The sequence below is a fragment of the Podarcis cretensis genome (assembly GCF_951804945.1).
Source record: "Podarcis cretensis genome assembly, chromosome: 1".
NCBI classification, from domain to species: domain Eukaryota; kingdom Metazoa; phylum Chordata; class Lepidosauria; order Squamata; family Lacertidae; genus Podarcis; species Podarcis cretensis.
In genome coordinates this window covers 117,205,713-117,220,301 of record NC_137170.1, presented here as the reverse complement: position 1 = coordinate 117,220,301, position 14,589 = coordinate 117,205,713, and the positions used below count along the sequence as shown (strand labels likewise).

At 42.0% G+C, this 14,589-nt stretch overlaps 1 protein-coding gene across 49 annotated transcripts in view; it reads right to left on the bottom strand.

The window, feature by feature from the left end:
* The window catches only part of TTN (titin), a 300,685-nt gene that overhangs the window by 85,046 nt on the left and 201,050 nt on the right, over nt 1-14,589 (bottom strand). For all 49 annotated transcript variants that reach the window (XM_079974390.1, XM_079974400.1, XM_079974409.1 and 46 more), the window contains 23 exons: nt 14,246-14,515; nt 13,756-14,058; nt 13,358-13,660; nt 12,375-12,562; nt 12,168-12,282; nt 11,198-11,482; nt 10,442-10,593; nt 10,163-10,310; nt 8,777-8,954; nt 8,563-8,684; nt 8,142-8,429; nt 7,754-8,050; nt 6,766-6,952; nt 5,609-5,724; nt 5,219-5,518; nt 3,943-4,242; nt 3,738-3,843; nt 2,859-3,055; nt 2,461-2,766; nt 2,064-2,342; nt 930-1,229; nt 532-834; nt 56-430 (listed from right to left, as the gene is read on the bottom strand). In XM_079974390.1, the coding sequence (XP_079830516.1) occupies nt 56-430; nt 532-834; nt 930-1,229; nt 2,064-2,342; nt 2,461-2,766; nt 2,859-3,055; nt 3,738-3,843; nt 3,943-4,242; nt 5,219-5,518; nt 5,609-5,724; nt 6,766-6,952; nt 7,754-8,050; nt 8,142-8,429; nt 8,563-8,684; nt 8,777-8,954; nt 10,163-10,310; nt 10,442-10,593; nt 11,198-11,482; nt 12,168-12,282; nt 12,375-12,562; nt 13,358-13,660; nt 13,756-14,058; nt 14,246-14,515 (5,418 nt within the window). The remainder of the gene's footprint in view (nt 1-55; nt 431-531; nt 835-929; nt 1,230-2,063; nt 2,343-2,460; nt 2,767-2,858; nt 3,056-3,737; nt 3,844-3,942; nt 4,243-5,218; nt 5,519-5,608; nt 5,725-6,765; nt 6,953-7,753; nt 8,051-8,141; nt 8,430-8,562; nt 8,685-8,776; nt 8,955-10,162; nt 10,311-10,441; nt 10,594-11,197; nt 11,483-12,167; nt 12,283-12,374; nt 12,563-13,357; nt 13,661-13,755; nt 14,059-14,245; nt 14,516-14,589) is intronic.

Below are 14,589 nucleotides of genomic sequence, written 5' to 3'. Positions count from 1 at the left end.
CACTTCAAACATTTTGAAGAAAATGTATCACACACCATTATGCATAAGGGCATACCTAACACATTGACTTCACATGAAGCTTTTGCAACCCCGTGATCGTTTTCAACTCGAATAGTATATGTGCCATGGTCTGGTCTGATTGAATCCCGAACGACCAGTACAGAATCTCCTTGTCTGTGGTTGTCAATGCTCAAACGCTCGGGCAGGGACAAGTGGAAAGGCTCATCTTCTTCAACTTCACCTTTCTTCTTCCTAGTAACCTTGGTAACTCTCTTCTTAATTTCTGTTGGCTTAACAACTTCATCATTCCATAACCAATCAATAGTTGGGTAAGGTGACCCTGAAATGTGGGCTTCAAGTGCAATCTCAGAACCTTGCTTCACCTCAAGGCCAGCCTGCAGATTCGCACCGAGGAAAACCTTTGGAGCCTCTGTAACCATAAAAATATTGTTTTAGTTTATATTTGATACTGTAGCATACAGCAGAATTTGAATACTTGCTAAAAATGAATAGGTAGTTTGCAAAACATACCAACGGGATCCACTGCTTTCACTAGAGGAGTGACATTAGAAGGTCCGCTGACACCCGCAGCATTCTCTGCACGGACACGGAACTGATATTCTTTGCCTTCCTCAAGACCTTTCACAGGAGAAGTCAAAAGAGGAACCAAAAAGTCATTGCATCTTTCCCACTTCTCTCCTCCTTTAACTAACTTTTCCAAAACGTAGCCCATAATCTTGGTTCCTCCATCATACAATGGTGGTTTCCATGTGAGTGTTACTGACTTCGATGTTGGATTGTGAACCTCAAGGTCAATAGGTGGATCTGGACGCTCTGCATATTGAAAATTTAAAAGACAATGGATAAATAGAAGGCACAGAGAAACCATTTTCCTTTTTCAGTCTAGATGATCATAAAAAAAAACTTACGCTTTGGATCTTCTGCAATCACTGGATTTCTCAGTTCAATGTATTCACCTCCTCCGATTTTATTAACAGCTTTAACGCGGAAGTAGTATTCACCATTTTGTATGAGATCCTTTACATTCCATGCCAATTTGTTCTCACCAGACATCACTGGTATGTATGTTCTCCTACCAGCTTCTCTTCGCTCCAGCACATAATGCAAAATTGGAGTGTTGCCATCAAATTCTGGAGGTTCCCAGGTCACTTTACATGAATTTTTAGTTACTTCACTTGCCTTAATACTATTGCATGGTCCAGGCACACCTAATTGAAGAACAATAGGTACACATGTAGCATTTAAGTAAATTGGTTTGAAAACTGTATTAAAAGAATATATATACTCGTGCGCACTAATCATATGGATGATAAACATTTATATATATTATTTACAATTCCTCAGGTTGACCTATCTCCCTATTTAGACACATGGAGATATCAGCTTTGGCTCACGTTACATGTATCAATTAAGCAGCTAAGTGTCAGGCTTCAGGGAATCAGCTTCTTCCCTCGTGGCAGTAGATAAGCAAAACAAAGGAAAAGGAGTTGTCTTACCAGTTAGAAACTAATAATCACAGCGAGAGAACAAAGAACCCATCTCCTAAGAATGGCGGTGCTCCCAATTAAGGATCCTACCCCCTTATGTTCCTATTAATCTACGTCATTACTACGTCTTGTAATCTGAGTTTGTACTCTCTGTGCTTTGTGTGCTTTCTGTTCTGCCGCTTTCTGAACTCTTCTCGACCTTGGGAAGGGCAGTGGGGGAATGCTGTCCAACGACTGTGAATCTGTTAACTCTCTCTCTTCCAGTGTTTCTTCTCCTAGCTGTTCCCCACCCAGTATTTCCCAGCTTCTGCCTTCTGAACTGTGCCCCTCTGCAAACCACTGCTCCAAATCTATACTTTCCTCCTGCTCCTGGGAAGATTCAGGATCCGGATGCAGAGGAGGGGGATGGGGAGGCGGAGGGGGAGGCTCCCAACCTTTCTCCTCAGTGCAGCCCTCCTCAGCACAGTCCCTGACACTAAGAGCTGAGCATCTTGTCACCCATTCACCATTATGAGTCTAATTCACATAATTGCCGGTATAAGAAAAATAAATTACCTATTACTTTGACATTGATTGTACCGGTTGTTGAACCCAATTTATTCTCTAAGGTAATAGTGTAAACGCCAGCATCAGCATGGACTGCATTTGTTACTTCCAGCAAGGCAGAGATGTGGTCGCTCTTCATTGTTGTTCGGTCACCGGCTTTCAACTCCTTCCCACTCTTATGCCAAGCAATAGTTGGAGTTGGAACAGCTCTGAAGGGCACAGGGATACTTAACTTTTCACCTTCAACCACAACGAGGTCTGTAGTCTTTATATCAACAGTTGGATTACCTGTTGTTGTGGTTTTTTTAAAAGAAAACACACAGAAAAATAATTTCAATTAGTGTGCCAAAGCAATTTCACAATTTATAATTTATTTCATGACTGTTTCGAAAACAACTATACTCACAGTCTGGATCTTTAGCGACAACGTTTTCTGATATGTCTGATGGCTCACTAGCCCCTATAGCATTGACAGCTCTGACCCTGAGAATATATTCCTTGTCAGGGACAACGCCTTCTTCTGCTTTGTATTTCAAATCTTTGACTGGTCGAGAATTTATTCTCATCCATTTTTCAGTTCCTGCTTCACAGAGTTCTATATTGTATCCGATTATAGGACTGCCGCCATTTTTCTCTGGGGGTTTCCACGCAATCGAAATGTGTTTTCTTCCTGCGTCTGTCACGTGTAAGTCCAGAGGAGGTGAAGGAGGGCCTGTAGGAATGCATAAGTAATGTTATTTTCTGCCGTTCTATTTGGCACAACACATATTTCACTGATTATAATTTCCAATGTTCGTAACTCACTTGTTGGATCTTCAATTGCCAGGATGTCAGTCGGTTCGCTAGGGTGACCACAGCCGGCTTCATTTTCAGCACGGACCTGGAACTGCACCTCTGTACCTTCTATGACATCCGTTACTCTGAAATTGCAGTCAGGGCCTGATGTTCTGCCAGCTTTCACCCAGCGCGTGCCAAGCTTCTCTTTCTTTTCAATAACGTATCTGTGTGAAGAACAGATGTTTATAAGGTGCATGAATCCATACAATTCAAACAACAACAACAACAACAATTTTTTATTTATACGACGCCCTTCCCAGTGCAGAAAACCGGGCTCAGGGTGGCTAACAACAAATTTAAAACACTTCATTGATGCAACAAAAACAGCATAAAATACAGTATAAAACGTGAATAACAATAAATTCAGAATTCAAAAATCAATTTAGGGGGGAAATCCATCCAATAAACATTAGATGATCACCAGGGCTAGCTGGCTAAATTAGTCCTATTTGGGCCAGCGAGGAGACCAGGGGGGAATTAGCTGTGGAATCCAGAGCGGGTAATCTTCATAAAAAGGGGAGGGGGAGGGAAGGAAGGGGAATAAAAGATCAGGCCAAGTAGAAAGATTTAATCAAGAACGAATCGTTCATTTAGATTTGAAACATTGCTCATCTAATAGATGTGTATAATGAACACAATAAACTTTGGAACCTTTAAAAATAAATTTTCTCTATTAATCATCTCTCCCTGCCCCAGATTTTATACTCTTTCCCAATATATTCTGTCTGTCTGTATCTATCTTTCTATCTTTCTTTCTATCTATCTAAAAATGTATATGCTGCTTGATTGTAAACTGAACCTCTAAGTGGTTTACAAAAAATAAATATAAAAACAATTCTCTTTTACCGTAGAATTGGTCTGCCACCATCATTCTTAGGGGGTTCCCATTTTAGGTCGACATGTCTCTTTGTCACTTCGACTGGTGTAAGTGCATATGGTGCTCCAGGGGTAGCTAAATTAAATAATATTGATAGTTAGGAAAACAGAAATTTAAAAACGATGACATAGTTTGTTGAAGCTGAATTCTGAGTGTGTGCACTTGAAAACTTACTGAAGGTGTCTTTTGCAAGAACAGAGTCCTCAATTTCACAGTAGTCACTCTGCCCCACTGCATTTTCTGCAGCCACACGGAATACATATAGAGAGCCTTCTGTTAGTGGTGTCACTGTATATTTGGTGTCCTTAACCGTAGTATCAACCGTCTGCCAGCCTTTCCGTCGTACGTCTCTCTTTTCAACGATGTAATTTGTAATAGGAGAACCTCCGTCACGTTCTGGTACTGTCCATTTAAGGTCTGCAGTGTTTTTAGTGATATTAATGACCTCAAGCCATCGAGGTGGTGAAGGAGGATCTGTAACAATATTAAAGCAAAATATTATTAATTTGAATATGTTTTAATGTTTCCATTGCACCCTTAACACAAACCATAGTTCTAATGAATTAGTGATGATGTATTAATTGATGTATCATCTTTTACATGTGTAACATATCAGTTTACAATCACATCACAAAAGCAGCTAAAAACAGTATACCTGAAGGAGCATCTCCACCCCCATCATTCAGCCTGCACACTGAGGTCCAGTGCCGAGGGCCTTCTGGCGGTTCCCTCACTGCAAGAAGTGAGGTTACAGGGAACCAGGCAGAGGGCCTTCTTGGTAGCGGTGCCTGCCCTGTGGAACGCCCTCCCTTCAGATGTCAAGGAAATAAACAACTATCTGACTTTTAGAAGACATCTGAAGGCAGCCCTTTTAGGGAGGTTTTTTAATATTTGATGTTTTATCATGTTTTTAATATTCTGTTGGGAGCCATCCAGAGCGGCTGGGGAGGCCCGGCCAGATGGGCGGGGTATAATACATTATTTTTTATTATTATTATTATTATTATTATTATTATTATTATTATTATACAATACAAAGAATAACTGAGGATGAAACAAAAATATATTCAATTGTCTTTTGCAAGTACAGACAGTGGCAGCCCCGCTGAAAGCCCCACTCCAAGTTACTGTGGAGCAGGCTTCTGATACTTTTGGGACTTGAAGAAGAAGAAGAGTTTGGATTTGATATCCCGCTTTATCACTACCCGAAGGAGTCTCAAAGCGACTAACATTCTCCTTTCCCTTCCTCCCCCACAACAAACACTCTGTGAGGTGAGTGGGGCTGAGAAACTTCAGAGAAGTGTGACTAGCCCAAGGTCACCCAGCAGCTGCATGTGGAGGAGCGGAGACGCGAACCCGGTTCACCAGATTACGAGTCTACCGCTCTTAACCACTACACCACGCTGGCTCTCAGGAGAAGCTCTCCTGCAGAATGCAGTGGCCAACTTACTCAGTCTCTCCTTGCATAGCACGGGATCGCTGGGCTCGCTAGGCTCACTCTCTCCAGCTTTGTTCACAGCTCTGACTCGGAAGGAATATTCTTGTTTCTCCATAAGCCCTTTGAGGAAGTGTTCTGGTGTGGGGATGCCTTCAGCCACTCTCACCCACTCGTCTGTGCCAGTCTTTAACAATTCAATGACATACGATTCAATCTTGGCACCGCCGTCGTGTTCTGGCTTCGTCCAGTTCAAGAAACACGAGGTCTTGGCAACGTCTTTGACAATTGGCTTGCCGGGTGGCCATGGGGGATCTAGACATGAATTGATAACTTGGTTTAGAAAACCCAGCATTATGACTTGGAGTAAGTTATAAAATTCATCTAAGAAAAATACTTTCATACCAATAGGATCCTTCACTAAGACTGGCTCTGTTGCTCTGCTTGGCTTTCCTGGCCCAGCAAGATTCTCTGCCACGACACGGAACTTGTACTTCTTATGGAACGTGAGACCTTTAACCCTAATAGTAATGATGATAATGCTCCACATGTAAAATTTGTAATACTTATTACTAGTTAACACTATAATTAAATACTCTGCATCATCACAAGTGTACCTCATGCATTAAAAAAATCAATACCTTTGAACTGTTCAGAGCAAATATATACTATCACCCCAAACCAGAGACTCCCTGTGTACATGGAGGAAGGACCTTCCTATTACTGTATCACTAGAAAGTCTCAGACACTGGTCAGATGTAATATAATCTGCATTTCTGTACTATTCATTAGTAGATGATATATATTGGTACTACTTAAAACTCTAAGGATGAATAATGCTTGGGTGTATTAAATATCCCTAGCTTGTATTAGAAATTCATATTACAGTTGTACCTTGGATCTTGAATGCCTTGGTACTCGGATGTTTTGGGTCCCAAACGCCGCAAACCTGGAAGTGAGTGTTCCGGTTTGCGGACATTTTTTGGAACCCGAACGTCTGACAGGGCTTCCGTGGCTTCCAATTGGCTGCAGGAGCTTCCTGAAGCCAATCAGAAGCTGCACGTTGGTTTCTGAAAGTTTTGGAAGTTGAACAGACTTCTGGAATGGATTCTGTTTGACTTCCAAGGTACGACTGTACTGGGAGTTCAAAAAGCAGAAAACTATATTCATCTCTAAGAAGTTCTGATATCAGCACTAATCTTATGAGCAGCTGCAGTGATGTAGAATCACATCAGAAGTCACAATACCACTACTGTTTCCATAGCAGAAATTGGTGCTACTGATAACACCCATATACAGTTGTCCTATTCAGTGGCACTGGTGGATGGTTATGAACATGATTTAGGTAAGGATATTTTCAGTGGTTATTGTAGACCCAAAGTATAGACAGCAATACAATTATTCAATGCTATTACAGAGACCAGTTAATATTTTATTCCAATGCATGACAAGGAGTCAAGTTCAAGAGTATATAAAAGTCAGCTGTTTACCTAAAAACAAATAGCAATCTTCTCAGTTACCTAGCTATATATTTTTTAAAACAAAACATATAATGATCTTACTTGAATGTTGTATCTTTAACTGGGATTTTATTGCAACGGACCCATTTATCTTGATCAGGGTCCAACCGTTCAACCCAATAACCAGTGATAGGGCTGCCACCATCTTCATCTGGTTCTACCCAAGTCAAGGTTACAGAATCTTTAGTGATTTCAACAGGCTGAACTCGTGTCGGAGGACCTGGCGGATCTGTACAAAGAAGTAGAAAGGGGAATATTGACATACTTGCAATTCCTTGTGTGCAAATGTAATAGGAAGCACCTGTAGCAATAAATGCCATTTCATCAAATTAATAATAATAATTTATTATTTATACCCCGCCCATCTGGCTGGGCTTCCCTAGCCACTCTGGGCGGCTTCCAAAAAAAAATTAAAATACTGCAATACATCAAACACCAAAAGCTTCCCTAAACAGGGCTGCCTTCAGATGTCTTCTAAAAGTCTGGTAGTTGTTGTTCCCTTTGACATTTGGTGGGAGGGCGTTCCACAGGGTGGGCGCCACTACTGAGAAGGCCCTCTGCCTGGTTCCCTGTAACTTGGCTTCTCGCAGTGAGGGAACCGCCAGAAGGCCCTTGGTGCTGGACCTCAGTGTCCGGGTAGAATGATGGGGGTGGAGATGCTCCTTCAGATATACTGGACCAAGGCCGTTTAGGGCTTTAAAGGTCAGCACCAACACTTTGAATTATGCTCGGAAACGTACAGTTGCCATGTAGAGGCTGCTTGAAACTGTCTCTTTGTGGCTGCTGCCGGTTCCACATGACAAGCAGTTTATGTGTACCAGCTTGCCATAAATACTGACCCTTACCCACAGGCTTATCGCCATGTCACCAATGATAGTGTGGAGACAAACATTATGGTGGGGACTGACCCACATGGAGAAGTGGTACCTATCAATGCCATGCCATGTGGAACCACATTATAGTTTCTAGCAGGCTCCCTTGGCAGCCATCTTGTGACAAGCAGCCCTTTCTGACAAGCGAATAGACTTACCAAATGGATATTTAGCAACGATAGGAACGGACTGAGCTGGTTCTCCAACTCCGTACATGTTTTCTGCGCTGACTCTGAAGATGTACTCCTTAAGTGGTGTTAGGTTTGTTACTTTGAATTTTGTTTCTTTGATAGTGGATGATAGTTTGTGCCACACTTCACTGTCTGCAGCTCTTTGTTCCAGAACGTAGTTCGTGATTCTGGAGCCGCCGTCGTCTCTAGGAGGATTCCAAGTCAAAGCACAAGATACGTTTGTAATGTCGGAGATATCAAATGCAGCTGGTGGGCCAGGCTTATCTGTGGAAGCATAACAGTAGTTTGAACCTCTTCTATTCAAATATTTTGTTAGGAAAACATTGAAAGTTATTTCTATGGAAACAAAACATACCTAGGACATTAACTTCAACTGTAGCTGTTGCCCGACCGCTGGCATTTACGGCTTCAATAATATAGGTGCCGCTATCACTTCTCTTGCTCTCTGTTATTATGACTGTGGAATGGTTAGGTTTGGATTCAATGGTTATTCTTTTATCGGGTCTCAGGGTCTGTTCAGCTTTTGTCCAGCTAATCCGTGGCTCGGGCTTTCCATTTACCCTTGCCGGCAGCTCTATCTTAGTTCCAGCTTTGACAGTGATTCCAGCAAGCAGTTTCACATCCAGGAAAATCTCAGGGGCCTCTGATTTGAGAGAAGAATCGACATATTGTTAAAATAGAACATGCAACTGTGCACAGAAGCGTTAACAGCAGAAACGCATTCACCAGTGTTTTCAAGAGTATAGATTAAGTATGAGTGGGAAATCAAAAATTACCCATTGCATCCACAGCCTGGATTTCATCTGTTGGCTTGCTTGGTTTACTTGCCCCTTGCCTGTTCAGAGCCTTCACGCGATAAGCATACCATTCTCCTTCCTTAAGTTTTGTTACTTCCATTCTGTTAATCAGAAAACAAGTTCAGCGTACTGCGTGTTTAAATGTAACCATTCAATTTTGTAAAACATTTTTCTTCATACTGCAAGCTCTTACTTTGTCTCAATGACTGGCTCACCACAGGGCTCCCATTTGTCAGTGCCACGCTGACATTTTTCAACCAGGTAGCCTTTGATACGAGAACCGCCATCATACTTAGGCGGATCCCATGTGAGGAAAATGGACTTAGATGTTGGATCCCTCCATTTCACATTCTCTGGTGGATCAGGTACCGCTGCAAGGAGTGGGGAGGAAAGAACATGTATAATTGTCTTGCTTATAGTGTGTGCCTTATAGTGTGTCTTAGTTTTTTTAATTCTTTACTGTCTCTGGGGTGCTCTTCTCACATTGGTTGGTATCCAACAAGTACCCTGCACAACAGGAAAGACCCATTTGTGCAAGGTAGCTCCCTGCTTTCTGTCAATTGAGGGTCCACTAATACTAAGCAAGGGACACAGGTGGCGCTGTGGGTTAAACCACAGAGCCTAGGACTTGCTGTTCAGAAGGTTGGTGGTTTGAATCCCTGCGACGGGGTGAGCTCCCGTTGCTCGGTCCCTGCTCCTGCCAACCTAGCAGTTCAAAAGCATGTCAAAGTGCAAGTAGATAGATAGGTAAACGGCAGGAAGGTAAACGGCGTTTCTGCTCTGGTTCACCAGAAGCAGCTTAGTCATGCTGGCCACATGACCCAGAAGCTGTATGATGGCTCCCTCGGCCAATAAAGCAAGATGAGCGCCACAACCCCAGAGTCAGTCACGACTGGACCTAATGGTCAGGGGTCCCTTTACCTTTTATTTTAATACTAAGTAGCAGCTCTAAGTACTAAGTAGACGCGGGTGGCGCTGTGGGTAAAAGCCTCAGCGCCTAGGGCTTGCCGATCGAAAGGTCGGCGGTTCGAATCCCCGCGGCGGGGTGCGCTCCCGCTGCTCGGTCCCAGCGCCTGTCAACCTAGCAGTTTGAAAGCACCCCCGGGTGCAAGTAGATAAATAGGGACCGCTTATTGGCGGGAAGGTAAACGGCGTTTCTGTGTGCTGCGCTGGCTCGCCAGATGCAGCTTTGTCACGCTGGCCACGTGACCCGGAAGTGTCTCCGGACAGCGCTGGCCCTCGGCCTCTTGAGTGAGATGGGCGCACAACCCCAGAGTCTGTCAAGACTGGCCCGCATGGGCAGGGGTACCTTTACCTTTACCTAGCAGCTCTTCAGTGGGTACTGAGGGCTGCAGTGCAGAAGAGGGTGTGTGTGGATTTTTTTTTGCACATAGTTCCAATTATGCATCTTTGGATCCAAGCCTCAGTTTTTCTAATACAACAGGTAAGTCATACCAAACCCTTATTGATTCAAACTCTGCTCCTTGCTTTCTTTCAATACTTATGTTGCATAGCACAAGTTACTATGTAAAATGCAGATACACAAAATCAGTAGGAATAGTTAATTAAGAAAACTCACTAGCAGGTGCTGACATGTTGACAGGCTCATCAATGTAAGCAGGCTCTCCTGGTCCACATTTGTTACATGCTGAGACCCTGAACAAATATTCTTTTCCTTGAACCAGATCTGGTACAGTGAACTCTTGGTCAAGGACGTTGTCGATCACCTAAAAACAAGAGAGGTTCCAAGTAATTACAGAACTTTTTTTCCCATAGCAAGCACCAGAATATTTCATACCATCTTCAGCAATACATATTAGAAATATAGGTGTTTTGGTTTTTTAAAGAAACTGCGTACCTTGACCCATGTTTTGCGGCTCACTTCACGCTTTTCAATAAGATAGCCAGTCAATGGGCTTCCTCCATCATCTTCAGGAGCTTCCCAATTTAATTGGACTGAGTTCCTAGTTATCTCTCCAATTTGTAGTTCTCTTGGTGCGCTTGGGCGAGCTAAAAATAAATACCCATCATATTATAAACCAATTATTATATATATATATATTACTTATTCTTTCTTTGATGGAAGACTTTGGCTGTTTGGTTACACCTACTAGATTTTAATTCATGCTTCATTTTTTTAAAAAAGAAAGAAGGATTCTTACTTCTGACTAAGCATTCTTAGGACAGACTGTTAACTGTTAATAGCTAAGTTTATGATCTCCGTTGTATTATAGGGTTTCATAACAAAATGGTACAATAGAAGTTGCCAACCTAGGCTCTCTTGGGAGGAAAAGCAGCACATAAATTTAATAAATAAACATGCTGCTGTTGTTTAGTACTATTCAGGGGTGCCAACTTGAATAAAATATTGGGGAGGCCCAGATAAGCCCTGCCCCACACAATCGAACACACGTCCATCAACTTTGGGAAGGACCATCCCCCTCAGATTTTTTTTTTTTGGGGGGGGGGTGAAGAGACCTTGGGCCCTAGGAGTTGGCTCCTATGGTGCTATTAATAACAAATTTGGCTTGTTGAAACTTTTGGATTTTACACACATGGTTATTTACAAAACAGGTTATATACAATTCTTCAGAATATATACTGGATTGCTCACCAATGACATTAACATTGATTTCTCCTGATACAGATGACACAGGGTTTTCTAACTTCAAGGTATAGATGCCTTTGTCTGGCCGTTCACTTGGGGTAATAACAAGCTCTGCAAAGGCTGCAGACGTGTCAATTTTCACTCGGTCACCCTGTTCTAAAACTTTGTCGCCGACAGACCATGTGGCAGTTGGGACTGGATAGCCAGTAATAGGAACACGTATTTTGACGGGATCTGGAACAATAACCTCCAGTCCATCTTTAAATCCGCTTAAGTCCATTGTAGGTCCAGCTGAAATACAAACACAAATTATGCCGATTAAAGTTATAAACTTTCTTTTTCTCTCCACAACACCATTAAAGGGCAATTGCCTTTGGAATCTGTTTGAATGGAAAGCATTGTTATAGATGCCTTCACGTGGCATTCTATCTATTGAGAACACATCATAAAACTGTTTCATAATCTGATGAAATTAGCAATATAGAAAGGCGATATATAAGCTTGCTCCAATTTAAAGACACCTAAATGTTCAATTTAATACAATTTTTTAAAATTAAAAAATTCTGACTTGTTTAGCAATGCAGCCTTAGAGGACAAATTGTAAATGTAAAACAGTGCTACCTAGTGAATGTTAAGGGTTTCCCTCCATTTTAGTATAGCTTAGATGAGGCCTAGAGACCCTGTGGCCCTCTAGAAGTTGTTTGACTTCAACTCTAATAATCCCTGGCCTTTGGCCATACTGGCTGGAACTGGGGTCCAACAACATCAAGAGGGCCACATGGTCTCCCCACTCCTGTTTTAGACTTTTACTGCTGAGAGGGGGGCTGGTTTTGGTATCCAACATATGAGAGCAATATTAAAGTATTGCTTTTATGAACAAGCATGAATAGTCTCAGATGAACACAAGCTGTTTCTCAGATGAACACAAGCTCCTTTCAAGCTGTTGACTATGGCAAGAAACTAGAATTCAACTTACTATGAGGATCATCAGCAGTCAGTGGTCCAATAGCTTCCGCAGGATCTGACACACCAGCAGCATTTTCTGCAGATACTCTATAATAATACCTGGCTAGAGGTTTCAACCCAGTTACCTATGAAGACAGAGGAAAATGTCATAATTAATAATCACTATTTTTTTAAAAAAAACTTAATAGGCATTTTACTTCGGAAAAGAATATGCTACCTTATAATTAAGACTAGGCACAAGTTTTGCGTTGCAACGGATCCAGTTGTCTGTGTCCTCTTCGCGCCTTTCAATAATGTAGCCCAGTACTGGGCTGCCTCCATCTTTCAAAGGAGGTTCCCATGTAAGTTTCACAGATGACATAGTTTGGTCAGAATGGTCGAGGTTAATGGGAGGACTTGGTTTTTCTGCAAAACACAATGATTTGCACAATATAAGAGATGGCCAGAATCAGAAGAACTATGCAACTAGTCCCACAAGTCTAGAAGGGCTACTCTTGAGTTCCTCATACAACAGTATCTTAAAGCCCATGCCAAACTGCTGTTTTGAAACTGGCAGGAATGTCCAAAGTACATGTGATGTGACATAGGGGCATGTTGTGTATAGAAACAATAGGCATCAGCAAACTTTTTCAGCTGGGGGCCGGTCCATGTCCCTCAGACCTTGTGGGGGGACGGACTATAGTTTGAAAAAAAATAATGAATGAATTCCTATGCCCCACAAATAACCCAGAGATGCATTTTAAATAAAAGGGCACATTCTACTCTGATTCCTGGACCGTCCGCGGGCCAGATTTAGAAGACGATTGGGCCAATTCCGGCTCCTGGGCCTTAGTTTGCCTACCCATGCATTAGTGCATATGTACAAGCCTTAGAGTATGCCAAAAGTAGCTTGCTAGATTATTGTCATAGTCTTCTACTAAATAGATTACAGTATTATTTCCATAAATCCTTCCTCATTGAACATCAACAGTGGTCCTTGCTTTAGAGCTTATGTGGAGCTTCTATTATTTTCATTTTCTGACACATTTTCTGTTTCTCAAAACAACATATATAATGGTTTCTATGAAACTGAATAATAAACACTGGACTTTTGTTTGAGATATATCAACTGATTCACTCAAGTCTTTCCTGTTTTCATATTTTATAAGCAAATGATATTATAACTATCTAGAAATATTTTCTTATCGCCTGCATACTAACCAATTGGATCCATTATCTTCACCGCATGTGTAGAAGCACTAGGTTTGCCAATTCCAACCTGGTTTTGAGCTCTGACTCTGAAAAAGTATTCTTTGTTTTCCACCACATCAGTTAAGGTTCCAGCTAAGTCATGTGCTCCTGTGGTCATGGCTGGTTCCCACTTGATCGAAGCTCTGTCACGTAATTCAATGATATAGCCCGTAATCGGAGACCCTCCATCATAATCTGGGGGTTCCCAAGTAAGAGACGCACCAAATCTGTTCACATCAACAACTTGTACATTGAGAGGAGGTCCTGGGACATCTGCAAGGTCATAAGAGATTTTTTTTTAAAAAACGTTATTTTCCTATTCAACAGAACTTCAACAAATTCTAGTCTCCAAATAACAATTTTCTTACCAAATCTACTCTTGGCTTCCACAGGTTTGTCTGTTTCGACTGGCTCACCGGTGCCCACTCTGTTTTTCGCGCTCACGCGGAAGAGGTACTCCACGCCTCCCCTTTGAAGGCCAGTCACTGTGTATTCACAACTGTCGGCACGATCTGTTGCCAAAATCCAGGTCTTTCGTTTGACATCACGCCTTTCAACAACATACCCAGTGATTTTACTACCACCATCACTTTCTGGTTCCTCCCAGGCAAGGCTAACTTCACCATCAAATGTCTCAGTTACTTCCAGGTTTCTAACTGGGCCAGGGACATCTGGGAATAAAGCAAAAGTATGTTTACTTAAAAGAATTTGGGATTTGCTTTGGGTTTCATAAAACAATAACAACTTAGTGAGGTTCGTGGATGCAGTTTCTTATTTCTCTCATCATTATATACCAATGCTTTCATCTTCTACATCAGAAAAGCAACAACCCTTGGCCATTTGAAATGATGAGCTTACCAATAACTTGAACATTGATGTGTGCTTCAGCTTGGCCATGCTTATTTTTAAGGATGATTTTGTAACTTCCTCTGTCAGTCGTCTTTGCTTCGTGAATTCTGAAGGTGGTACTCTCAGGTGTTGTATCAACAGTAAGAGTGGGCAAGGCTTCTTCTCCCTTCAGCCACTCAGCTTCTGCTCGTGGGTAGGCATCATATGGAACCACCATAGTCAATGGCTGCCCAACATCTACCACAAGGTTCTGATCAGCTATCTTTATTCTTGGAGCAGCTAGTAAAAAATAATAATCAATGAAATATGTTACAGAAAATCTGAAACAGAAAACAACAGCGCAGTGAGCTGTT